General features: G+C 38.3%; 2 protein-coding genes, 1 long non-coding RNA gene and 1 other non-coding gene across 4 annotated transcripts; 2 read left to right on the top strand and 2 right to left on the bottom strand.

The window, feature by feature from the left end:
• Positions 1 to 332: 332 nt before the first annotated feature.
• Positions 333 to 1,953, bottom strand: LOC130430317 (uncharacterized). Its single transcript, XR_008907765.1, has 4 exons — positions 1,875 to 1,953; positions 1,442 to 1,519; positions 1,015 to 1,198; positions 333 to 918 (listed from the first exon to the last, which is right to left on the bottom strand). It is a non-coding gene; the product is annotated as an uncharacterized LOC130430317 (long non-coding RNA).
• LOC130431087 (small nucleolar RNA SNORD37) lies at positions 1,272 to 1,339 on the bottom strand. The gene has a single exon (XR_008908110.1). It is a non-coding gene; the product is annotated as a small nucleolar RNA SNORD37 (small nucleolar RNA).
• A 3,316-nt stretch (positions 1,954 to 5,269) lies between the features above and the next one.
• On the top strand, positions 5,270 to 12,538 carry creb3l3a (cAMP responsive element binding protein 3-like 3a). Its single transcript, XM_056757829.1, is given in 11 exon segments — positions 5,270 to 5,405; positions 5,631 to 5,744; positions 5,828 to 5,977; positions 5,979 to 6,069; positions 6,289 to 6,422; positions 6,629 to 6,739; positions 6,833 to 6,939; positions 7,824 to 7,892; positions 8,004 to 8,088; positions 8,859 to 8,955; positions 11,527 to 12,538. Coding segments are annotated over 11 exon segments (1,284 nt in total). The 5' UTR covers positions 5,270 to 5,384; the 3' UTR covers positions 11,832 to 12,538.
• Positions 12,539 to 16,150: 3,612 nt separating this feature from the next.
• Positions 16,151 to 18,249, top strand: rxfp3.2b (relaxin family peptide receptor 3.2b). The gene has a single exon (XM_056759375.1). The coding sequence runs from the start codon at positions 16,191 to 16,193 to the stop codon at positions 17,391 to 17,393; it is 1,203 nt and encodes a 400-aa protein (XP_056615353.1). The 5' UTR covers positions 16,151 to 16,190; the 3' UTR covers positions 17,394 to 18,249.
• Positions 18,250 to 19,933: the final 1,684 nt, after the last annotated feature.

Genomic DNA, 19,933 nt, shown 5'->3' with positions numbered 1-19,933 from the left:
TTTAGGTTCATGTCCAACCTGCATTATGCAAATAATATTTTCCAGCTTGTTTTACAAGTTGGGCAAAATTGAGTTTGGAAAGGTTCATCGCACATCTCTTAATATATTGTTGGAGATAGTTCAAATTTTTGTAATTCAAGGCTGAGTAGAAATATTTACTCCATAAATGTGTGAAATATAACCTTATTTTTAATGATTGTCAACGATTGAATGCTTGTTCCAAATCTCGATTAGATTAAGACTTCGGCTGGATTTCAAAGATTTTAATTTGTAAAAAACACTTTTGGAAATTAACAGGTAATTCAAACAAGTTCCCGACAGGGAAAGCAATATGACAGGAAACAGCTGTTTATTTGTTTTGTATTGTCTTAAAGTCTTCCATAGATTGATCCAAAATGCATAAGTCTGAATTTGGATACAGATGTTTAACCATAACATTTACTGCGATTACAGTATGAATACAGAGTAGCTGTATGCTTTAGTACACAGGGTATGTACACAGTACACAACTTCACAAAAATTATAAATTCTGCCATGAATTCACATAGAACAAATACTTGAATAAGTTTAAACAAAACAACTTTCTATAAGGAACAGGGCAGATTTATCTGTTGGTAACATTTACGCATTCAGCAGACGCTTTTATCCAATGCGACAAGCACACCATACATTATATCAGAGTATGTGCAATCGCCTGGGACCGAACTCATAACCTTGCTAGCGCCATGCTCTAACGCAATGAGCTACATGAAAGATTATACAGCTACCTTCAAATCAAATTGGATATTTTGTAAAAAAGGAAATTAATACGAATTCTAATGTTTGTCCAAGTGCCAGAACTTCTTTGTGACATCCAGCCACTCTGGGAAGGTTGGGATATAGCCTCCGTGGGAGTCTGCATCTTCGTGAGGGTGTGCACTGAAGGAGGAAGGTAGAAATGTTATAAAAAAATATTTAATTCAATAAAGATTAAGAAACTGAACTTTAGGTATGACAGTTGAATGCAAAACACACCTGCATCTCCACCAGGTAAACAGGCTCCTGGGCTCAGCTGCGAGCTGGAAACCTTAAAAGCACTCTCCAGCTTCTTCGGCTTGCAGCCATCGGCACATCGTGGCCTTCAGCAGTGGCTTGATGTCCGGCTTCCTATTAAGCTTTGCAATTTCCTCCCTTATGAAGCTCACATGGCATCAAGCACCTGAACAAAGACAAAGGTTATCACACCACAAAATCTATGGATATGAATAAACCCACTAATGTATAGCCATTTATATCAGACTGAAGTTTATCATCACAAGAAAATCAGGTCAAAGTGAAGAATGTTTAAATCATCATTAAATGGCCCAAGAAGCAAATGTACAGTCATAGAGAGCAGTTGTAGCACTGGGACTGTGTTGATGCACAAAGAACTGCACAGTTATAGTTCATTTCTCACACTGACCTCCACGCTGGTCCTTCCTCGTGGCTTCAACGGGTTGTTGTCCATGATGGCACTGGTTTGGTGTACTTTGAAGATAAACTAAGAGGGGGAAAGGTAGAGGTATTTAGATAATAAAATAACAGAAATAGACGAAGAAAACGTTAACACGAAACGCTAAACAAATGTATTGAGCCAACACGATGTTTGCACCAGTGAAAACAGTATAACAGACACCATCAAAACACTAATAAAACAAAAACTTCATTTAACAATTATTTAAACATCACTGAAGTACACATGCGGAGAAACGTGAAAGCGGTAGTTTACGAAGCGCAGATTAAAAACAAGTCATCGAAGTCACATTTTACCAAAGAAAACGCCGAAATCGCAATTTAAGAAGAAATATGAGGTGATTTTTAATCCATTAAGTCAAAATAAACATAATTTGACGTACCATTGTGGAAGATGTTTAATGATTTCGCTGAACGAGGAACCGACTCCTTCGCCCTAGACGTACGCTCGGTAAAGAGCGATTACGTCAACACGCTTGAATATATATAGAGCGCGCTTCCTACGTTCTTTACGTGATGACGTCGGAACGGGACTCGAAATTCAAATATGAAGCTTGACAAGAAAGCAATGCTGATTAAATTACAAGTACGTTTACACTTCTAACTAAAACTAGCATTTATTTGTTAATACATAGATCATCTCAGTATTTATATTTAAAAATGTTAAATATATAAGTATGATGTTTAGGTGTATGTTGTTTGAAAATTTACGTAATTACGATGGTAGGTTTGCCTTTAAGGAAATTTGCATTGTTTGTTCACAGAACGTATGTGTCAACCCCTCCCCCTGAAGAGAAAACAATAAGAAACAAAAACACGTTTTTTCCATTGAACTGTGAAATAGTCATTTATCCAGCAGGTGGCGCCTCACTAACATCACAAGTTTTCTATTCCATTTTTCTAATTTTAGCATGACCACTCTTGACATTTTGACTTGGGCTGCATTGAATTGTGGGTAAAGAAGCTGACCCTGGTGACATGCACTCAAGTCATGAAATTCAATCTACTTTAACCAATACCCTAACTGTCCATAGGACCTCTTATCTTATTGCATGACCCAGCGCTGTCATCAGGAGGGGATTCTAGGGAATAATATCCCGGGCCTTGTGATAAGTGGGACGCACTGAGGGTCACGATGCTATACCCTTCTTATTTAGCCGAGGGAGATGGGGCTCACCCGTAAAATGATTGTCCCGAGCCTCATGAATTTTTGACACCCTTGGAGCGATCAAACCTTTGTCTCTTGTTCTATATTGGATTAGAGAAATACCAATGCACATGTTGTAAAATGAAGCCTTTGTTTTGGGAAATGCGTAAACTTTTATTACAAGATTTGCTTTTCTATCTAATCTAGTGATGATATGCGGACGAATTTTGTGCCTTCCGCCTGTGCCTTACACTTGAATTGAATATATGAATCAGCACCTTGCACAGCTTGGTTCGGGTCACGCGTTTGCTTTGAAGCCAAGGGCATAAGAAAAACATAAAGCGTGCCATCAACTATAATAACAGATTTTGCACTTCAGAGTGTTTCATCCCCATCACTTTCACTATTTTTCTACCTTTGGGTTTATTCAGTACGATTACAGATTAGCGTCGGGAACCGGCACGCCATCCAGATGGCTACGAGGCCCACACAGATGGTAACCAAAGTGAGCCCTGATTGCATGCAAAGTGCCGTACGAACGCCTGAGTGCATCAGCGAAATAGTAACCGTGCTGGTCACGTAAAGGCTGTTAAGCTGTTAAAAAAAGCATGTGAAATCGCTGTAGGTAGGCAAAGGAGAGATGTACAGCAGGCAGAAGAGATTACAACAGCCAAGGTCACTTGAGGTCACTGAATACAACCATTTTAACCCAACCGAGAGCAGACAGCCTTTGACAGTGCCACAATATGACAGCATCACTCTTTTTTGAGATGAAATCAAAGTGACAGCTGGGTCAGACGCATGAGCCTTTGAAGATTTTGAGTGGCCAAAAAAGTCGCAGTCTGTGAAATGAATTCAGTTTGTGCACCCATTGAGGTTTTGCTTTTATTTTTCTCTTTATATTCATTATTTATTTCTGCTTGACTTGATCAAGTAGTCTTCAATGCCACCCGCTAAATGCCTGCATGCGACCAGCCCCAACGTTTTGAAACAGCAAAGGTGTCCTTGCTTTGGTCATTAGGGTTTAATTGAAACGGCACTTTTTTCGCTAACTCTGATGTCCCAAAAGGGCTTTCATCTTTGTAAACAATTCTTTTATATAAAAATACATTGATGTATGAAAGAGAACTGGAAAAAATCCGGGAATATTGACCGCCCTTGAGTTTTCCTTGAAATTGGAACTCGGAATGCCATGTAGTATCAACCGCCCTGAATATACGTGTGTTACGTGAGTGTTTTTCTAAGGCTGCTGATGCTTTGAACCGCGTGCGTGAAAGATTCTCAACTTTGATGGTGAGTGAGCACTGCAGACATACGTAAATCCGACTGTGCAATTGATGTCTGTTTAAGGTTTCTCTGCATACAAATGCCATGTTGCCTTCATCGATGACTCGAGGCGTTTATCCGGCCCTTGATTTAAGTTTGTTTACGCTAATGAAGCTTGAGCAAAGACACGGCTGAGGTTAATTCAACAAAGTCCCGTCTAAGTACAACATCTCCAAATAGCCCCTGACACGATTTTTTAAAGCTAAGACAAGCCATCCTCATAAATCACAACATCTTTTGGAGATGTTCTCTGAGATTAAAGTTTTATGTGAAAGGTGATGAAACAGCCGCAGGATAAGCGTGGATGAAGGTGTACCCACTTTAGGGAAGTTACGCTGTGCTCGATGAGTTGAGAGTTGTGCCTGCATGTCATCAGCCAGGATCAACATGTGAACAGACAGAAAATGAATCACTCATTAAAATGAAATAGTGATAATGCACTGAAGTTTGGTGGAGTGTGGGCACCTGTCTTCATCGAAACATGATAGCATAGCAATTACTACTACTACCTATAAAAACAATAATAATAAAAATAATGAAAAGTATAACAATTAATATAAAAACAATAACAACAACAACAATAATAATAATTATTATTATTATTACTCTTAATATCACATCATTTTTTTATTACTCTCAAAATCATAGCAATTATTTATTATTATTATTAGACCCTAGTTTAATTATTTTAAGAAGAAAATAATTAAAGAAAATAAGAAAATTCTGCATTTTTATTATTTTTATGGTATGTATCTAATATAAATAATATTGTTTATTTAAAGAGTACATATTGTCATTATTAATAAATATGTCTATGTAAAGTATAAACGCATTTGGTTTATTACTGAAATAATGGTTGTGAGTAATGTTAACTGTGTAAAAGGTCAATTGACTTCATAAGGAAAGGAAAATATGACCTTTGAACCCTCTATCAGATGGTTTACCAAGGCATGTCTGAACTCTTATTTGATCATGAAGCCAAAATAAAAAACACAGTAGTGATCTGTGAGCGGGAAAGGGCCGACATTTGGTAGTTGAAAAATATCATGTCATATTTTTGAGGTGGCCCTTTGAATGTCCGCTAGATGTCGATTGTCCCTCTCTTAAATTTAACTCCACAAATGTTTCATACTACCCAGCAGTATGGAATTTATGTTTTGATGTAATGAAAATTGCACTGTTCTTTTCATATGTTGCAAACTTGTTTTCCTTTTTTCAATATGACATCAACAGAGCAGGGCCAATAAAAAACAGTCCAGAAAATGATTGTTGATGACCTGATTGTTAAGTCGGAGTTTGTACTTTGTCCTCACTGAGCTGAGAGTCGCAGACAAGTCAAGTCAACCCAATAACAGACATTTTGGTTCTGTCTCGTTTCAATCAAGGATATTTAAAAGCGTGTCAACCCTGGGTCACTGAAATGGATCACTATTCAGATCAGGTAAGTCTTAACATTGTGTATTTTATTTATCTTTGTATGCTTACAAATTAAATGTGTAACAAACGTAACCTTTGTTATCTTGCCCGCCCATGTAATAATTCACACAAAGCAAAGTTCATACAATTGAGCAAGTTATCATTTGTTGTCTATTTTAAATGTTTATCTTATATTTGTTATTTCCATTGAATCCCAATGACAGCAGATTTTGTATTCGCTATCTGTTAGGGTTGTGAAGGGTTAGATCTGCTCGATTTGCTCTTCGATAAGAATGACGGTATCTTACGGCATGAGGACACGGGACTACAAAAGGATCAGCTTTGGCCTGTTCAAGATCCTCACGTATGACCGCACACTCACACAAAACGTTTCTACATCTTTAACCCATGTTTAACTCTCACTGGCTTGTTTTCGTGATTTTAAAGATGACGATGCCTGCCCAAGGTAGCAAGGACTTCTACAACGCAATTCTAGGTGGGTCTGATTCTGTGTACGGGTCTCCGGTTTGGTCGCCCTCTCCAAGTGACAGCGGAATCAGCGAGGACCCTCCTTCGGATCACATCGACAGCCCCCCTGCCCACTGGAAGCCCCCCCACGGGTACCCGCTTTGTCGCATCCCAGACGCGGCCAGACCAGGGCCTTGAAACCATCATTCCATTCGATCAGAGTGAGTTCGTAAAATGAACTTTCGCATGGTGATTTAAACGCACTGTAAGCTCTGATGATTGTTAGTCTCCCGAAAGGGAACACAAACATCAACCCGCTTATTGTTTCACAGCATTATGTATCCTTGTTTTGAACACTTTCTGGTGATAAGCTTCCTGAGGTTTGTGAATCTCTCCGTGCACAAACAAAGAAGGATAAATAGCATTATCTGCCGCTGCAGATGGCTGGGAGACTGGCTTCTTCTCAAACCAGCTGGGAGGGATGCAGCGGGTATCAGAAGCACCGCAGGTGACACCGGCCACCGGATTCCCCCTCACTGTCAAGGACCTGCTGCTATCTGGCACACCAGAACCCGTGAGTTTTCACTGGGGCGTTACGCTATAGGCAAAAGAGACCGAGCACAATAGGGGAAAAGTAGACTCTTTAGTGCAGATAAAGTTAATGACAGGAATTGCGTTCAGCTGGGATGTGATCCGGACCATCCACCCGGACCATCCAGGCGCAGAGAAATGTGGATTTGTTATTTTCATGTTATATTGATATTTACTTCGTTCCCGCAGCCCACAAAGGCGTCCCAGCAGTCCTACCAAGAGCTGGTTCTTACGGAAGATGAGAAACGACTTCTCGCCAAGGAAGGAGTCGCGCTGCCAAGCCAGTTCCCGCTCACCAAGGTACAGAACCCTCGGCTGGCAATAATGCCATAAAAGTAGAGCGGGAGATTGTCTTTGATGTTCAATGTTTTTGATTAACCCCCTACCATCAAGTACGAGGAAAGGATTCTGAAGAAAATTCGCAGGAAGATTCGCAACAAGCAGTCAGCCCAAGAGAGCCGGAAAAAGAAGAAAGAGTACACCGATGGCCTGGAAAGCAGGTATCGACTTTTGCGCCTGAACAAACGGACCGGAAGATGGAAAGGATCAAGCTTAATGCAGAAGTTGCACTACTGTTCAAAAGTTTAGGGTCACTCGACTGAAGTGTTTTCAACATCTTAGAAAACCTTTTGATATGAAAGGTCTGAAAGGTTGAAATTAGCTATTTGGAGTAAATAATAATATGATTATAACAATATAATATTTAATTAATCTTTATTCATATAAATATATATTTATATCAATTAAAACATAAATTTATTGTATTTTAATAATATACATTAATCATAATTTAATGTCTCAAGATTTCTTTCCAATACAGGCCTTGGAGCTCAATTTGAAGAAAAAGCAACCAATAAAAGCCCAGAATCAACAGATCTTCTTTAGTACTGCAAAATATAATTTAGTTTTTATATAGTTTGTATTCTTACTTTTATTCAATTCAATCAAAAAACTAAAATATAAAACAAAAAATATATATATGACAATAAAATAATATACAAAAGTAAAGTAAAGTAAAGTAAAGTAAAGTAAAATTAGATTAGATTACGTTAGGTTAGGTTATATATAGAGATCAAGAGAATGTACAGTTTCCATTGTGTCAATCTATAGTCTACGAGTTTTGCATTACTCTAAATTGTGGGTAAAATATAAATGCAGAAGTGACTTTATACTTTTGAATGGGTAGTGTGCATGGAATAAAAGAAGAATCATAATCCAAACCGATCAAATTTACAGCTACTGAACACAAACCCCCCTTGGCAAAATAGCAAGGGTAGCATAATCCGATAAAAGATCCGTGTTTGACAGTGGATATGATTACAGATATTTTCTGCTTTCTTTACCTGAAATGAATTGGGTTTTCTTGGGAAATTTGTTTTTGTAGGATGGCCTCGTGCAATGCTCAGAATGAGGAGCTGCAGAGGAAAGTCTTCCAGCTGGAGAAATGTAACACGTGAGGGAATCATTTACTTGGTAATCCTCACAGTTCTGCTTCTGTCTTTTCCAGTGGGGCCCGTGGAGGCCCCTGAAAATTGAACTTTCGTACTTGATCTTTTCATCACAGGTCTCTGATGGAACAGTTGCGGAGGCTCCGGGCGCTGGTCATGAACGGATCCAAAAAACCGGCCCAGACCGGGGCTTGTGTGCTGGTGAGGCTCGAAAGAAACCACACTCATGAAAAAATTAAAGAGGATTCAGGAGTACAGCGCACACAAACAACCACACACAAACCAATCTTTTGCTTTCATACATTTACTAAAAAGCTTGTCCATATTTACTTTCTTAATACACATTTCTTAGCTAGTCACAGTTCATCGATGCATGTTATTTCATACATAAAAAACATTTCTTTGCCATCTTCTAAAGCTACCTGAGAACTTTATATGGACCGTTTCAAAGCAACAACGTAAACAAACTTGCGCACCCTCGCTTTTGTGGCCCAAACATAACTTCCGGTTCACATCCGCATGTCCCTGCAGATTATTTCTGATAACCAGCTAAAGAAATAACAAGTAAATACATTAGCTAGCAAGTTAAAACTTTGTCTAGCCGGTATTATTTTGGGTTCCTGTAGAAGAACCGTTATTTGGCTAAGTCACACGACCCATTCAACAAGTTGTTTATTTAATAAAATTAATATACAATACTTTTTAACAAATTGTTTATTTAATACAATTAGTATGCAACAAAATGTGAATAGTAATTAATATAAACATACATTAAATTAAATAGTTTTATTATTAGCCCCTTGCCAGACAGATCAACAAACACAGACCGGAAGTTAACTTTGTGCCAGGCTTGAGCATTCGGTGAAACCATCTATAGATGTATAGAGTTTCATAGCTATCAATCTATAGTTGCCAGAGAAATTTATGAAGCTTATATATAGTTTCATATGCCATCTGTCTCTGTCCGTCAGGTTCTGCTTCTCTCTTTTACCCTGATTCTCCTGCCCAGTCTGAAGCCCTTCACAGATACCAAGGTCAGCCAGCATGGAGACTTTAGCCCACTGAGAGGTGAGTTATCTGGACCAAACATCTCCTAGACCACATCATATCCATAATGACTACCCAAACGAAAATGGTTAATGTTCCCATTAACACAATGAATGCCATTGGAGAAATGAAAAGTAAAACAAATTAGACAATCTTTGATATCCAGTTTGAGAGCAAATCTCTTCTGAAACTCCAGGAATTTCATTTTTCAAGAGATAAATCTGAGAACCAAGAGACTTAAAAAAATGAATCATGTCATTATTCATTCATCCCGCTTCCGACTTGTGTGTGTGGAGTTTGCATGTTCTCCCCGTGCCTCGGGGGTTTCCTCCGGGTACTCCGGTTTCCTCCCCTAGTCCAAAGACATGCATGGTGGGTTGATTGGCATCTCTGGAAAAATTGTCCGTAGGGTGTGAGTGCGTGCGTGAGTGAATGAGTGAGTGTGTGTGCCCTGCGATGGGTTGGCACTCCATCCAGGGTGTATCCTGCCTTGATGCCCGATGACTCCTGAGATAGGCGCAGGCTCCCCGTGACCCGAGGTAGTTCGGATAAGCGGTAGAAAATGGATGGATTATTCATTCACCCTCATGTCATTTAAAACCTGTTTATGACTATTTTTACAGTGCAACACACAAAAAGAGATTTTGAGAAATTATGTCGTTTTTTGTCCATATAATGTAAGGTCCAATGTTGTTTGGTGACAATGAGGGTGAATAAACATTAAAAGAATGTTCATTTTGTGGGTGAACTCCCTTTAAGTCTCAATTTACTGTCACAGATGCTTTGGAGAAACAGTCAAGAAAGAAACAAGCTCCCTTTTGTGGTTTTTCTTTTCTACGTGTATGTCACAATCTGTCATCCCTAACTTGAATTTAAAATGTCATGCTTGGAGAACCGGGGGTCTTGAGCAATCTGCGTAATGCATCATTTGGTTGACAAGCCATTAGACCAACGCTGAAACTTTATGACAGTTATTGGAAGTGTTGAAGGAGGTGACAAGGTCCAGAAGAATGGCAAACAGCTTGGTCGTTTCCCTCACATTGAATCAACAGCGTGGAAGAAAAGCAAGTAATTTGTCCTCATCAAAATGCTGTCAGTGCTTTTGAGGGGAATCAAATTTTATTCGGCGGGCTGAGCGGAGGTCATGGTTAAAGTTTGATGCAGTTGGTCACAGTCTTGTTCGATTAACGTCTCGTTGAGCTCTGAGGCTCTTTTGAAGTGATTGGTTGAAGTTCAGGGACAAATAAAAGTAGGGTAAAGCATTTCACAGCTTGACTTCTGGCCTCTTCGTTTCATGCACAGACATAAAATAACTTGAAAATCTACATCCTGGTAGTTCCTGTAGCTCGGCTGCTGGAGTTTTAAAAAGCCATGGCTTTGATTTTCAATAAAAGCACATATTGCCTTGAATTCACTAAACTTGAAATGCTTGACAAATGAATTAATGCAGACAAAAAACATAATTTAATGGAAGCAATATGAGTACAAAAAATGCATAGATTAAAAGAAATCACATATGAGCTCTCTTAAAAACTTAATCTCTAAATTGTTTCTCCTAGGCAAGAATAAAATGAAATGAGCAGCAAATGCAAATTAAATGGAAATGCTAAATGTTCGAGGTATTCATCTTTTCTCATAAAAAATATGAGTTAATTAATCCTGTTTGTTTAGTCTGGAGTTTTAGAACAGATCTAAACATGTCGAGCAGTCCCAAATGAGAGAAAAATCACAGGTTAGATTTCTTTCTCTATTATTTCTCCTAGACATGAATAAAATTAAGTGGAAATCAAATGGAAATCTCCAATATTTCTCAGATCCGTCTCAGATATTTCTCCTGAGAGAAGACGCGGAAAAGAGTTTCACAAGAGATCTCAACCATGTTGAAAACTGAACTCAAATTTACTTAATCTGAAATCAACAGGCAAAGTAATTGAAGGTCTCAATATGAACTCAAACATTTCTCTTCAAATTTACTCAAATCTAGATTATTTTAACGCTACAATCTGCATTGATTAAACACCTCCATATTCTTCAAGTATTTCAACAATTGTCTCATTTGTTTCTTTTTTAGTTCTTCTAAACAATTTTAGGAGAAACATCTGTTGATACGTAAATGAAACAACTCAATCAAATTTCCAAGCAACCTCTAAACATTTCTTTTTCAATTTTAATATATTTAAAATATGTTGACAGTCAATAAGAGATTTTATAGAAATCCTCTCATATAAACACATTTGTCTTAAAAAGAAAATCATTTGGCAGACGCTTTTATCCAAACCAACATGTGCATTTAGATTTAACATTTTATCAGTATGTGAAGTCCCGGGGAGCTTGCATGACCTTGCCATCGCTATAGCGTCTGTCCTGCTGAACCACAAGACACTTTAATAAAACATAACCAAGAACTCCATTAAGTCTCCTGAGCTATAAAACAGCAATCTCTGAGCAATAACATTTTCCTTTGGGTAGTCCCTCACAGCGCACACTGATGTGAACTGTTGCCACAACAAAAACATCTTTCAAAAAATGTTTGAGGAAGAAAAAAGATTCTGAAAGCCTGAAACTCTCCTTCACGTTCTTTTTTTCCTATAGTTCAATCCAGATCCCTGCACGACCTTCAGTCCTCTCGCGCGTTGCGCTCCCTGGAACATCCATACTCGGTGGTGGAAGACCTTCCTCGCTTCTCTGGGGACAAAAGGATAGAGGAGATATCATCTGTTCTGGGAGAACTTCGCAGGAGAGCGGGATATAGCAATTACGACCCCGAATCTCACAACCACAGTCTTGACCAGCATGAGGACTATTATGATGGAGACCCCATCACCGGGCATGTGGCAACAATGACCTTGAGTCCTCGCCGTGGCTCAAGGCGGAGTCCACACGCGGATGATATGTGAAGGGCAGAGAGGGATTTATCCAGGGATTTGTCAAAACTCCTTCAACAGCGCTTTTAGGAGAGATTTCACCTCACATGGCTGGAGGCTCTTTTTATTTCTTTTATTTTATTTTTTGCTGAACTAATCTTGTAGACTTTTTAGACTTTATAAACTTATTACATATGCCTCCCATACATAATAATTTCCTTTTTTTTTTTTTTCTTCTTACAAATATGTATTTTCTTTTTTTTAACCTTGTAAACCTTATGGAACTGTCCATTTTATTTTAGAAGTGGGGTCCAAAAGAAACATTACAAAATATAAAACTGTTGTAAATTTTTTCAAAATCAATACAAATATTACATTACAAATGATATTAGCATGCAGAATGACAATTTGGAGTAAAAAATTATTAATCTTAATAATTATAAATTTTATAACGTCTTGTAGTATTTCCCAGAACATGCTTCAAAGGATTTTTTTTAAATGTTAACATGGTCAGTGGCACAAATGACTTAATTCTGTTAAATATTAAGTTTAAAGGAACAAAACCCCCAGATTTTTCAATGTGGTTTTACACTTATGGACCTCACAGTATGTTATAAGATTGATCAACAGCAATATAGCTTTAAATTTCACATATCGAATCCTTGATCTCTGCAAGTTTTCTGTAAAAAACTGTCTTGTTCATGGGCATAGAAAGCCCAAATAAATGTTTTATGACCTGAGGACTTATAAGTGCTTCTTGAATACTGCAGTTTATGATTATGAATGTGTTTTGGATGAAATCATGACGTTTTCCTACCTTTTGACCTATTCTGACAGTATTTATTGTGTTTTATTTAATTAAAGTTTAAAGCCCGTCTTATAAAATAGAATCATCTTTTTAACTCAGGGTTGTGCACAAAGGATGACATCAACCCATAATGCTTTTCAGCACAATTTGGACATCACAAGAGACAGAATGAGGCCATGGATTACAAACACAGGTGAACAACAACTCTCCGAAAAAATAAACAAGATCATTGATAAACACACATTTACTAGTTGGTTTACTACTAATAGGTCAGTGTGAAGGGCACTTTTGGCTAATCACAAAATTTGCATACATTAATAAATATAACAGTAGATTTATGTCCTAGAATTGATTCAAAACATAAAATGAGAATTTAATTCACTCTTTGGCATTCAGACTTATTAAGGGAAGGGTGTGAAGTTGTCTAAAAGGTGTCAAAAAGTTTTACATCTCACAAAACAGAATACACAAACTATTATTATGTACAAAACGCACGTCATGGACATCATTGGACCTTTGTGGCATAAATATGGACAAAGTAATTACTCGTGGGAAGATATGGAAGGTTTTCGTAAAGCATGTCCTTTTGACACTAATCTGTGATCGGTTTTAAAATATCTGCATAATAATTTAAGGATAATAATGGTTTGGTGATTGAATCTAGTTTTTAATCAGTGTAAAAGGGAAACCTTGACCAAGATTGCAGGAAGGATCAAACTTGTCATCAATAAGCATGTTTCCATCACTCTGATTTTATTTGCATTTTGAAATTTCAGGGTCATATAATACGGACGCCAAATTATGATTTTGCGTGGATAAATACGCCTTTTTTTGCATATTAAACAGCAATTTGTCTCATTACCCTGTCCCATAACCCAAACCCTAAACCTAATGTTAGTGTCCGTGCATTATAACCTCTACCCTAACCCAAACCCTAAACCTAACCTTATTATTTTAATTATTTCAGTGTTTCCTCTTCATGTACGTTTTAAAATGGCTGCTCTCCACCCAGGTACAAGCAAACATTAGCGTATCATATGCACTCAAAATCGCTATTTGGCGTACGTATTAGACGATAATGCAACAGCGTGTTATTTATACGCAATTGGGTGCGATCAGGTTGATGAAGTGTCGGACTCGGAACAAGATGCGTTCTATCTAAAAGCGAATGCTCATCACCCCAAGCTATACCTGGAACGCCTATAGTGTAACCACACCCCCACAAATGTACGTCACTTCGTGGTATGATTTGACTAAGGATGCCCAAATGTGAGCGAATAACTGTCAGAAAAATTGCTTTGGAACCTGATGTTCCAGATATGGTAAGAGGTGTTACATTCCCGTCACACACTATTTGAAGTATTCGACCAATCACTACGCACCGGTTATCTGGCCAATCATAGCACACCTCCATTTTCAAAACGATGAGCTTTGTAAAAGATCGCGTTTCAGAGAGTCGGGGAGGAGATATTCAAGCATGCACAATATGTGGAAAATACAGCGTTTTTAACCTTACATCGTGTAGACACATTGCATTACATCTAAAACAAACGATAATATTCGTTCTAACCGTGTCGTATTTTTTTTCCTTTTTGCGAAACGGGGTTATGCTTTTGTGAATAATTGGAGATGGAAACCCATTTTCCCACCAAATTCCTCCAAAAGTCACGTAACTGCACTATACTACATGGCGATGGACATTATTATATTCAGTGGCTTCTATTACTTTTCTTATCAATATTTATGGCAGTTTATTAGGAAGTGGCCGTTGACTAGTTGAATGGAAACGGTGCTTTTTCGCAAATGTTTTATGCGACATTCCAATTTTGCGCATAAGCTAATTTCGCAACTTTGGATGCAGCCCGGCTAGAGGTTTATTCTTCAAACTTGAAGTGTAGTTCAGTAAAGCTTCTCTCTAGCCCCCCCCCCCCCCCGCTTTAATCTTTATGAGAGACACACCTGGCACCTTGTCTCCTTTATCCACTGGACTGTGATGCAGCTCTTCGATTTTACTCCTCCCTTGGGCCTCTGGTCTGCGCGCCTCTTGTACTTTAAGAGCTGAAGCAGTCAAGCTGCATCTTGATTCGATTAATATGCTGTTGATTTGATGGACAAACTTCATCTGACTAAGCGTTGGACTATTCGCTCCTAAAGAAATAAAGACATATCTTATTCCCCAACAAAGATAAATGACACTATTGTTTGAAATCAATACGTTCATTCAATTTCGATCATTTTTAATATGTAAATTTGTTGTTATTTTCAAGAACCGCGGGTTGCAATTAAAAGTAATGGGGAAAACATTTGTGATCAGAGGTGAGTTAATACATCGAAGGTCCCAGAGAGAGAGAGAGAAATGAGAAAGGGAGAGAATGCATTCAATTTCTATTAGCAGGTTTGGAAGTTTCAAGCACGTTAAAGCTGACTAATCGATTACTTGTTGTTTATCAAGACTGGTGTCCCACATACTGTTTTAAGATAAAACTATTTTTTTTTAACTAAAATGTTAACCATTATTAATTTTTTATTTCATTGTTTTCATTATTATTAGCCATAGTTTTACTCTAAACAAAGTTCAACGATTGTGTTTGTAGCAAAACCCATAGCCATTATTATTCTCTTACTACAGAAACTACAGTATAATTTTTTACTAAAACATACAAATAATACAAATGGTAATCAGTCTGACAAAAACATACTATAATAATTTATTATAATAAATTGTTCAATTATTGTTCATGTAGGCTTATATTTGTAGAAGTGCATTCAAATTCACTTTATTGCCTATAAAATATACAGCATGTTTTTAAGTTGGAAAATTCACTTTACATATCACTGTCACGTATTTTTTAATTTTTTAATTTGAATAAACGTCTGAATCTTTATTTCATTTAATAAACGAGAAACTTCCCTGTAAGTTTCAGATATGATGTGGTTATGTAACAGGTTATGTGTAACAGTAACGTTAACGGTCGTTTAAAAACACTAGTGCTCCAAGTAGGCTATACTTCCATTACCTACCCAAATTGTAAGTCGCTTTGGATAAAAGCGTCTGCTAAATGACTAAATGTAAATGTAAATACTGATATTAAGGTGTAAGATTATTAAACCCACCAATCACACTTTAAAGCATTGCAAAACTATTCGCAAATGGTTTCTTTACTTTATCAATCCAAACAGTCATCTTCAATGCGCCGATTTACTCCTTTCTAAATGAATAATTCTGTCAAAACTTCTCATTGTGGGAAACAAACTGGCAATAGCTGAAAATATGGTCACCGTTATAATGTTCTCTTGAATGAACAAAAACAAATTTGACAGTATATTGTAGGCCTACATATTCTTTGAATAAAGCTCTGACTTACCAAAGCGGCGCATTCCTCGGCACTGCGCGGACAGGCGTATAAAAGAACGCGCGCGCGCCTCAAGAGCGCACAGAGGTGCGCAGCAGCGGGACTGAAGAGACCGCGCTCCCGTTCCATGACAACTATCTACGCCGGGAAAAAATCGCACAGGTCGAAATGAGCTCGAGATTATTTAAATGAATGGAACATTTCACCACGACAATGCTTTGAGCGCGAGTCATGGAGAGGAATAACACCACACAAACTCTCGCGCTTGGTGAGTGCGAGCACACGCTGGATCCCAGCGCATCTCTGGACAATTGTACAGACGGTGCCAACGGGAACCTCTCATTGCGCTGCTGGCTCGATTTGTTGACAAAAGAGTCTAGTTCAACGTTGCAAGGTGATGGGTCTAGCTTGGCTGTGCGTGTTATGATCGCTCTAATTTATTCAGTAGTGTGCGCCTTGGGACTCGTGGGGAACTCGCTCGCGCTCTACCTGCTGCACTCTCGGTACAGGCAGAAGCAGTCTTCTATCAATTGCTTTGTGATGGGTTTGGCACTAACTGACCTGCAGTTCGTCCTAACCCTGCCGTTCTGGGCCGTGGACACAGCGTTGGACTTCCGCTGGCCTTTTGGAAAAGTAATGTGTAAAATCATCAGTTCTGTAACTACTATGAACATGTATGCAAGTGTGTTTTTTCTGACCGCAATGAGCGTTGCAAGGTACTACTCCATCGTCTCATCGTTGAAGATGCACAGTCGGCGTGCAGCGGCCGCCGCAGCCAAATGGATCAGTTTGGGCATTTGGGTGGTGTCTTTGGTCGCCACGCTTCCACACGCCATATATTCCACTATAGCTCAAGTGGCCGCGGATGAGGAGCTATGCCTGGTCCGTTTTCCCGAAAAGGGGAGCTGGGACCCGCAACTGTTGCTTGGACTTTACCAGGTGCAGAAGGTTCTGCTCGGATTTCTGATTCCATTAGTGGTGATAAGCGTCTGCTATCTCCTGCTGCTGAGAATCGTGCTGAGCCGAAGGATCAGCGGGGTCGCAGGGTCGGAGAGCGAGGCGGGTCGGCACAAGCGCCGCTCTAAGGTCACGAAATCGGTCGTAATTGTGGTGCTTTCCTTCTTTTTGTGTTGGCTGCCCAATCAGGCGTTGACTTTGTGGGGCGTCCTTATCAAGTTCGACCTGGTGCCTTTCAGCAAGGCCTTCTACAATGCCCAGGCGTACGCCTTCCCCCTGACCGTCTGCTTGGCCCACACGAACAGCTGTCTTAATCCCGTGCTTTACTGCCTGATCAGGCAGGAATTTCGGGCCGGGCTTAAAGAGATTTTGTGGAGGGCCACACCGTCCTATCGCAGCATGGCTCGGCTACTCCCGCGCAAAGCGAAGGTGGCCGAAGCACCTCCAGTTCTGGTCCTGGTGCAGATGGATGTGTGATTGTGTATAAAGGGGAAAGGCGCATCCTTCTCGTTCATTTCCCCCCGTTTTTGATTGACAGGACGAAGCATGCGTGAGTATTCTCCTCTGGGAGCTGCCCCAGTTATGTTTCCGTGCAGAATCACTTTTGCACTTTTGTTTCACCACTTCTTTCCCCCACATCTTTGGATGCTGTGATCTACCTGCGCTGGTTTTCAATTTGTCCTATCAAACCCATTTGGAATTCAAGTGGGTTGATTCACCTTTTATTTTCAGGCAGCCTATTAGAAACACTGTTTAAAGATTCCAACCAAGATATCAAAGGAACAATAAATTATCCATCAGTGTTTTCCACCTTTGAAGAAAGAAGAACCAGCTTAGATGTAGTAGAGGGGTCTGGCCTCATGTTATTTTATGAGATATAAAAAATGAAGTGTGTATGTGGGTCACTGGTAAATTTATCGTTGAAGCATTTATCAAATGTTAATTTATTGTACATTTTGCAGTTAGTTTTGCACTTCATTCATCTTTCAGTCTAATGTATTGATTTTTAAAGTTGAAGCTATAAAACAGCTTAAAATTGAGCTAAATAACATTATCATAAGGAATTCAGTAATAAGGGAAAAACTGTGCAATGTATGTGATCATCTCTCTCTTTCAATTTTTTTTTCAAAACTGTGTTTCTAAATTGTTAATTTAAATACGTATATATACTTAGTATATAGAGAATCACAATATTGAGACTTGAAGGCATAGTTTATTTCTAATAACAGTTAAAGTAATTATTAATAAAAAATATATATATATAATTATTTCATGGTCCTCGTGAAATGAAGCCTGCATGACTTTCTTCATGGAACTGAAAATTTGTTTTACATATCGGCTCATACAATGAGAGTGGATGGAGATCAAGGAGTTTTGTAACTTTATTAAATGAATCAGTAAATAAAAGCATAATTGCAATAGTAATTTTGGGTGAGCTATTCCTTAAACTCAAGGTGACATAAAGCTTAAAAATATTTGTGGAAGTGCTTGTTTTTGTTTCTATATGCTCAGGGACTTTAGAAAGAATACACATTGGTCATAAAATATTTGTCAAAGAACAAATGTACTGTATATCATTTTATGGCTTCGTATCTTCATTTTTGAATTATCAAACAGAATAAAAAATAAAAATCAATGGGAGATAATAAGTTACAGTACCATGTGGGTAAACTTACAACAAAAGAAAAGCAGGAAAGCTTGATGATTACATTAAAGAGGCTAAAACGACTTTATTTTCAAAATGTATTTCTTTCTAAAGAAAAAAAATAGAAATGTGTGCAATAAGTGTAAAACTTTGACCTCTGAGACTCTGGATATGATGTCACACTTTAACATTTAATGTGATTAATGCTGCGCCGTGAAAAGGAATCGAAAAAACCTAAAACACAAACACACACACACAGAATAGCTGATAATAAAGGACAACCCTTCTATTTAAAGGAACTGTGCGGTTTGATGGTTTATTTTCTTGAATGCCACGTCATCTAGGGCGGCACTGGGGTTAGTTGTCACACATTTCTAAGAATTTGTATTGTGTAATTGGCCAGTAAAAAGTTCACTTCATTTAACCCATGTTGACCTTTTGTAAGTCACAACATACTGCCCTATAAAAAACAATACTTAATTACTTGTATTTTAAACACTTAAAGCATGTGACAACTTGCCTCGTCCTATGAAAAATTACGCTGCGAAACTGTGTGTAAAACCAACATACAAAACACACATTTGTGCAATTAAACTTCTAACCTAAAACCTCAAACCTTATCATGCGGATGCCAACTTTCCAATAATTAACTGCAGCTTAATGTTTAGTTATTTATGTATTATCCAACACATAATATATAAATATTTTAAGCTTGCAACACTACAAAAGAAGTCTTTGAATTCTCTCTAGGAGCTTATGGGCATGCAGATGAGACGGCACTAGAGACCAGTAATGAGCCAACTGACTAGAGATCCAGACTCAATGTTCTGTATAATTACTTGTCGTCACAATTTGGCCCAGTTGGAAGCTTTGTTGTCAGTACATCAAGGCCCATGTGGTGTGTCTTAACTTCCTGAACTTTCTTTAATGTTTGCCAGAATTGTTTAATCGTGGTGGTTCTCAGCTGGTTCAGATTCATTTTACATTGCACGTTAAGTAGAGCAGTCTCAAACTGGGGGCCGTGGCCCCCTTGGGGAGGCCTTAACTGGGTCCAGCGGGGGCACAGATATATGGTATTTTAATAAATATATACATTTTTCATAGATTTTATGCTATCAATCATAAGAAAAGTAAGACCACCAACCAAAACAATTGAGGTTCCAGCATTGTATTACTGAATATGTTTTTGTTGAATTAAAATGGTTAGTTTAAGATTATAAATCTTTATTTGGGGGCCGCAAAGCGATGTACTCTACACAGAGGGGAGGGGGCCTTACAAAAACACAGATTGAGAACCACCGAAGAAGGAACTTAACACAGTTGATCCTAGCAACATTTTAGAGGATTTAAAGAGGAAACAGTAACAAGAAAA

Source organism: Triplophysa dalaica, chromosome 10, assembly GCF_015846415.1.
Source record: "Triplophysa dalaica isolate WHDGS20190420 chromosome 10, ASM1584641v1, whole genome shotgun sequence".
NCBI lineage: Eukaryota > Metazoa > Chordata > Actinopteri > Cypriniformes > Nemacheilidae > Triplophysa > Triplophysa dalaica.
The sequence above is the reverse complement of the archived record's forward strand: the minus strand, read 5'-3'. Positions and strand labels throughout refer to the sequence as shown.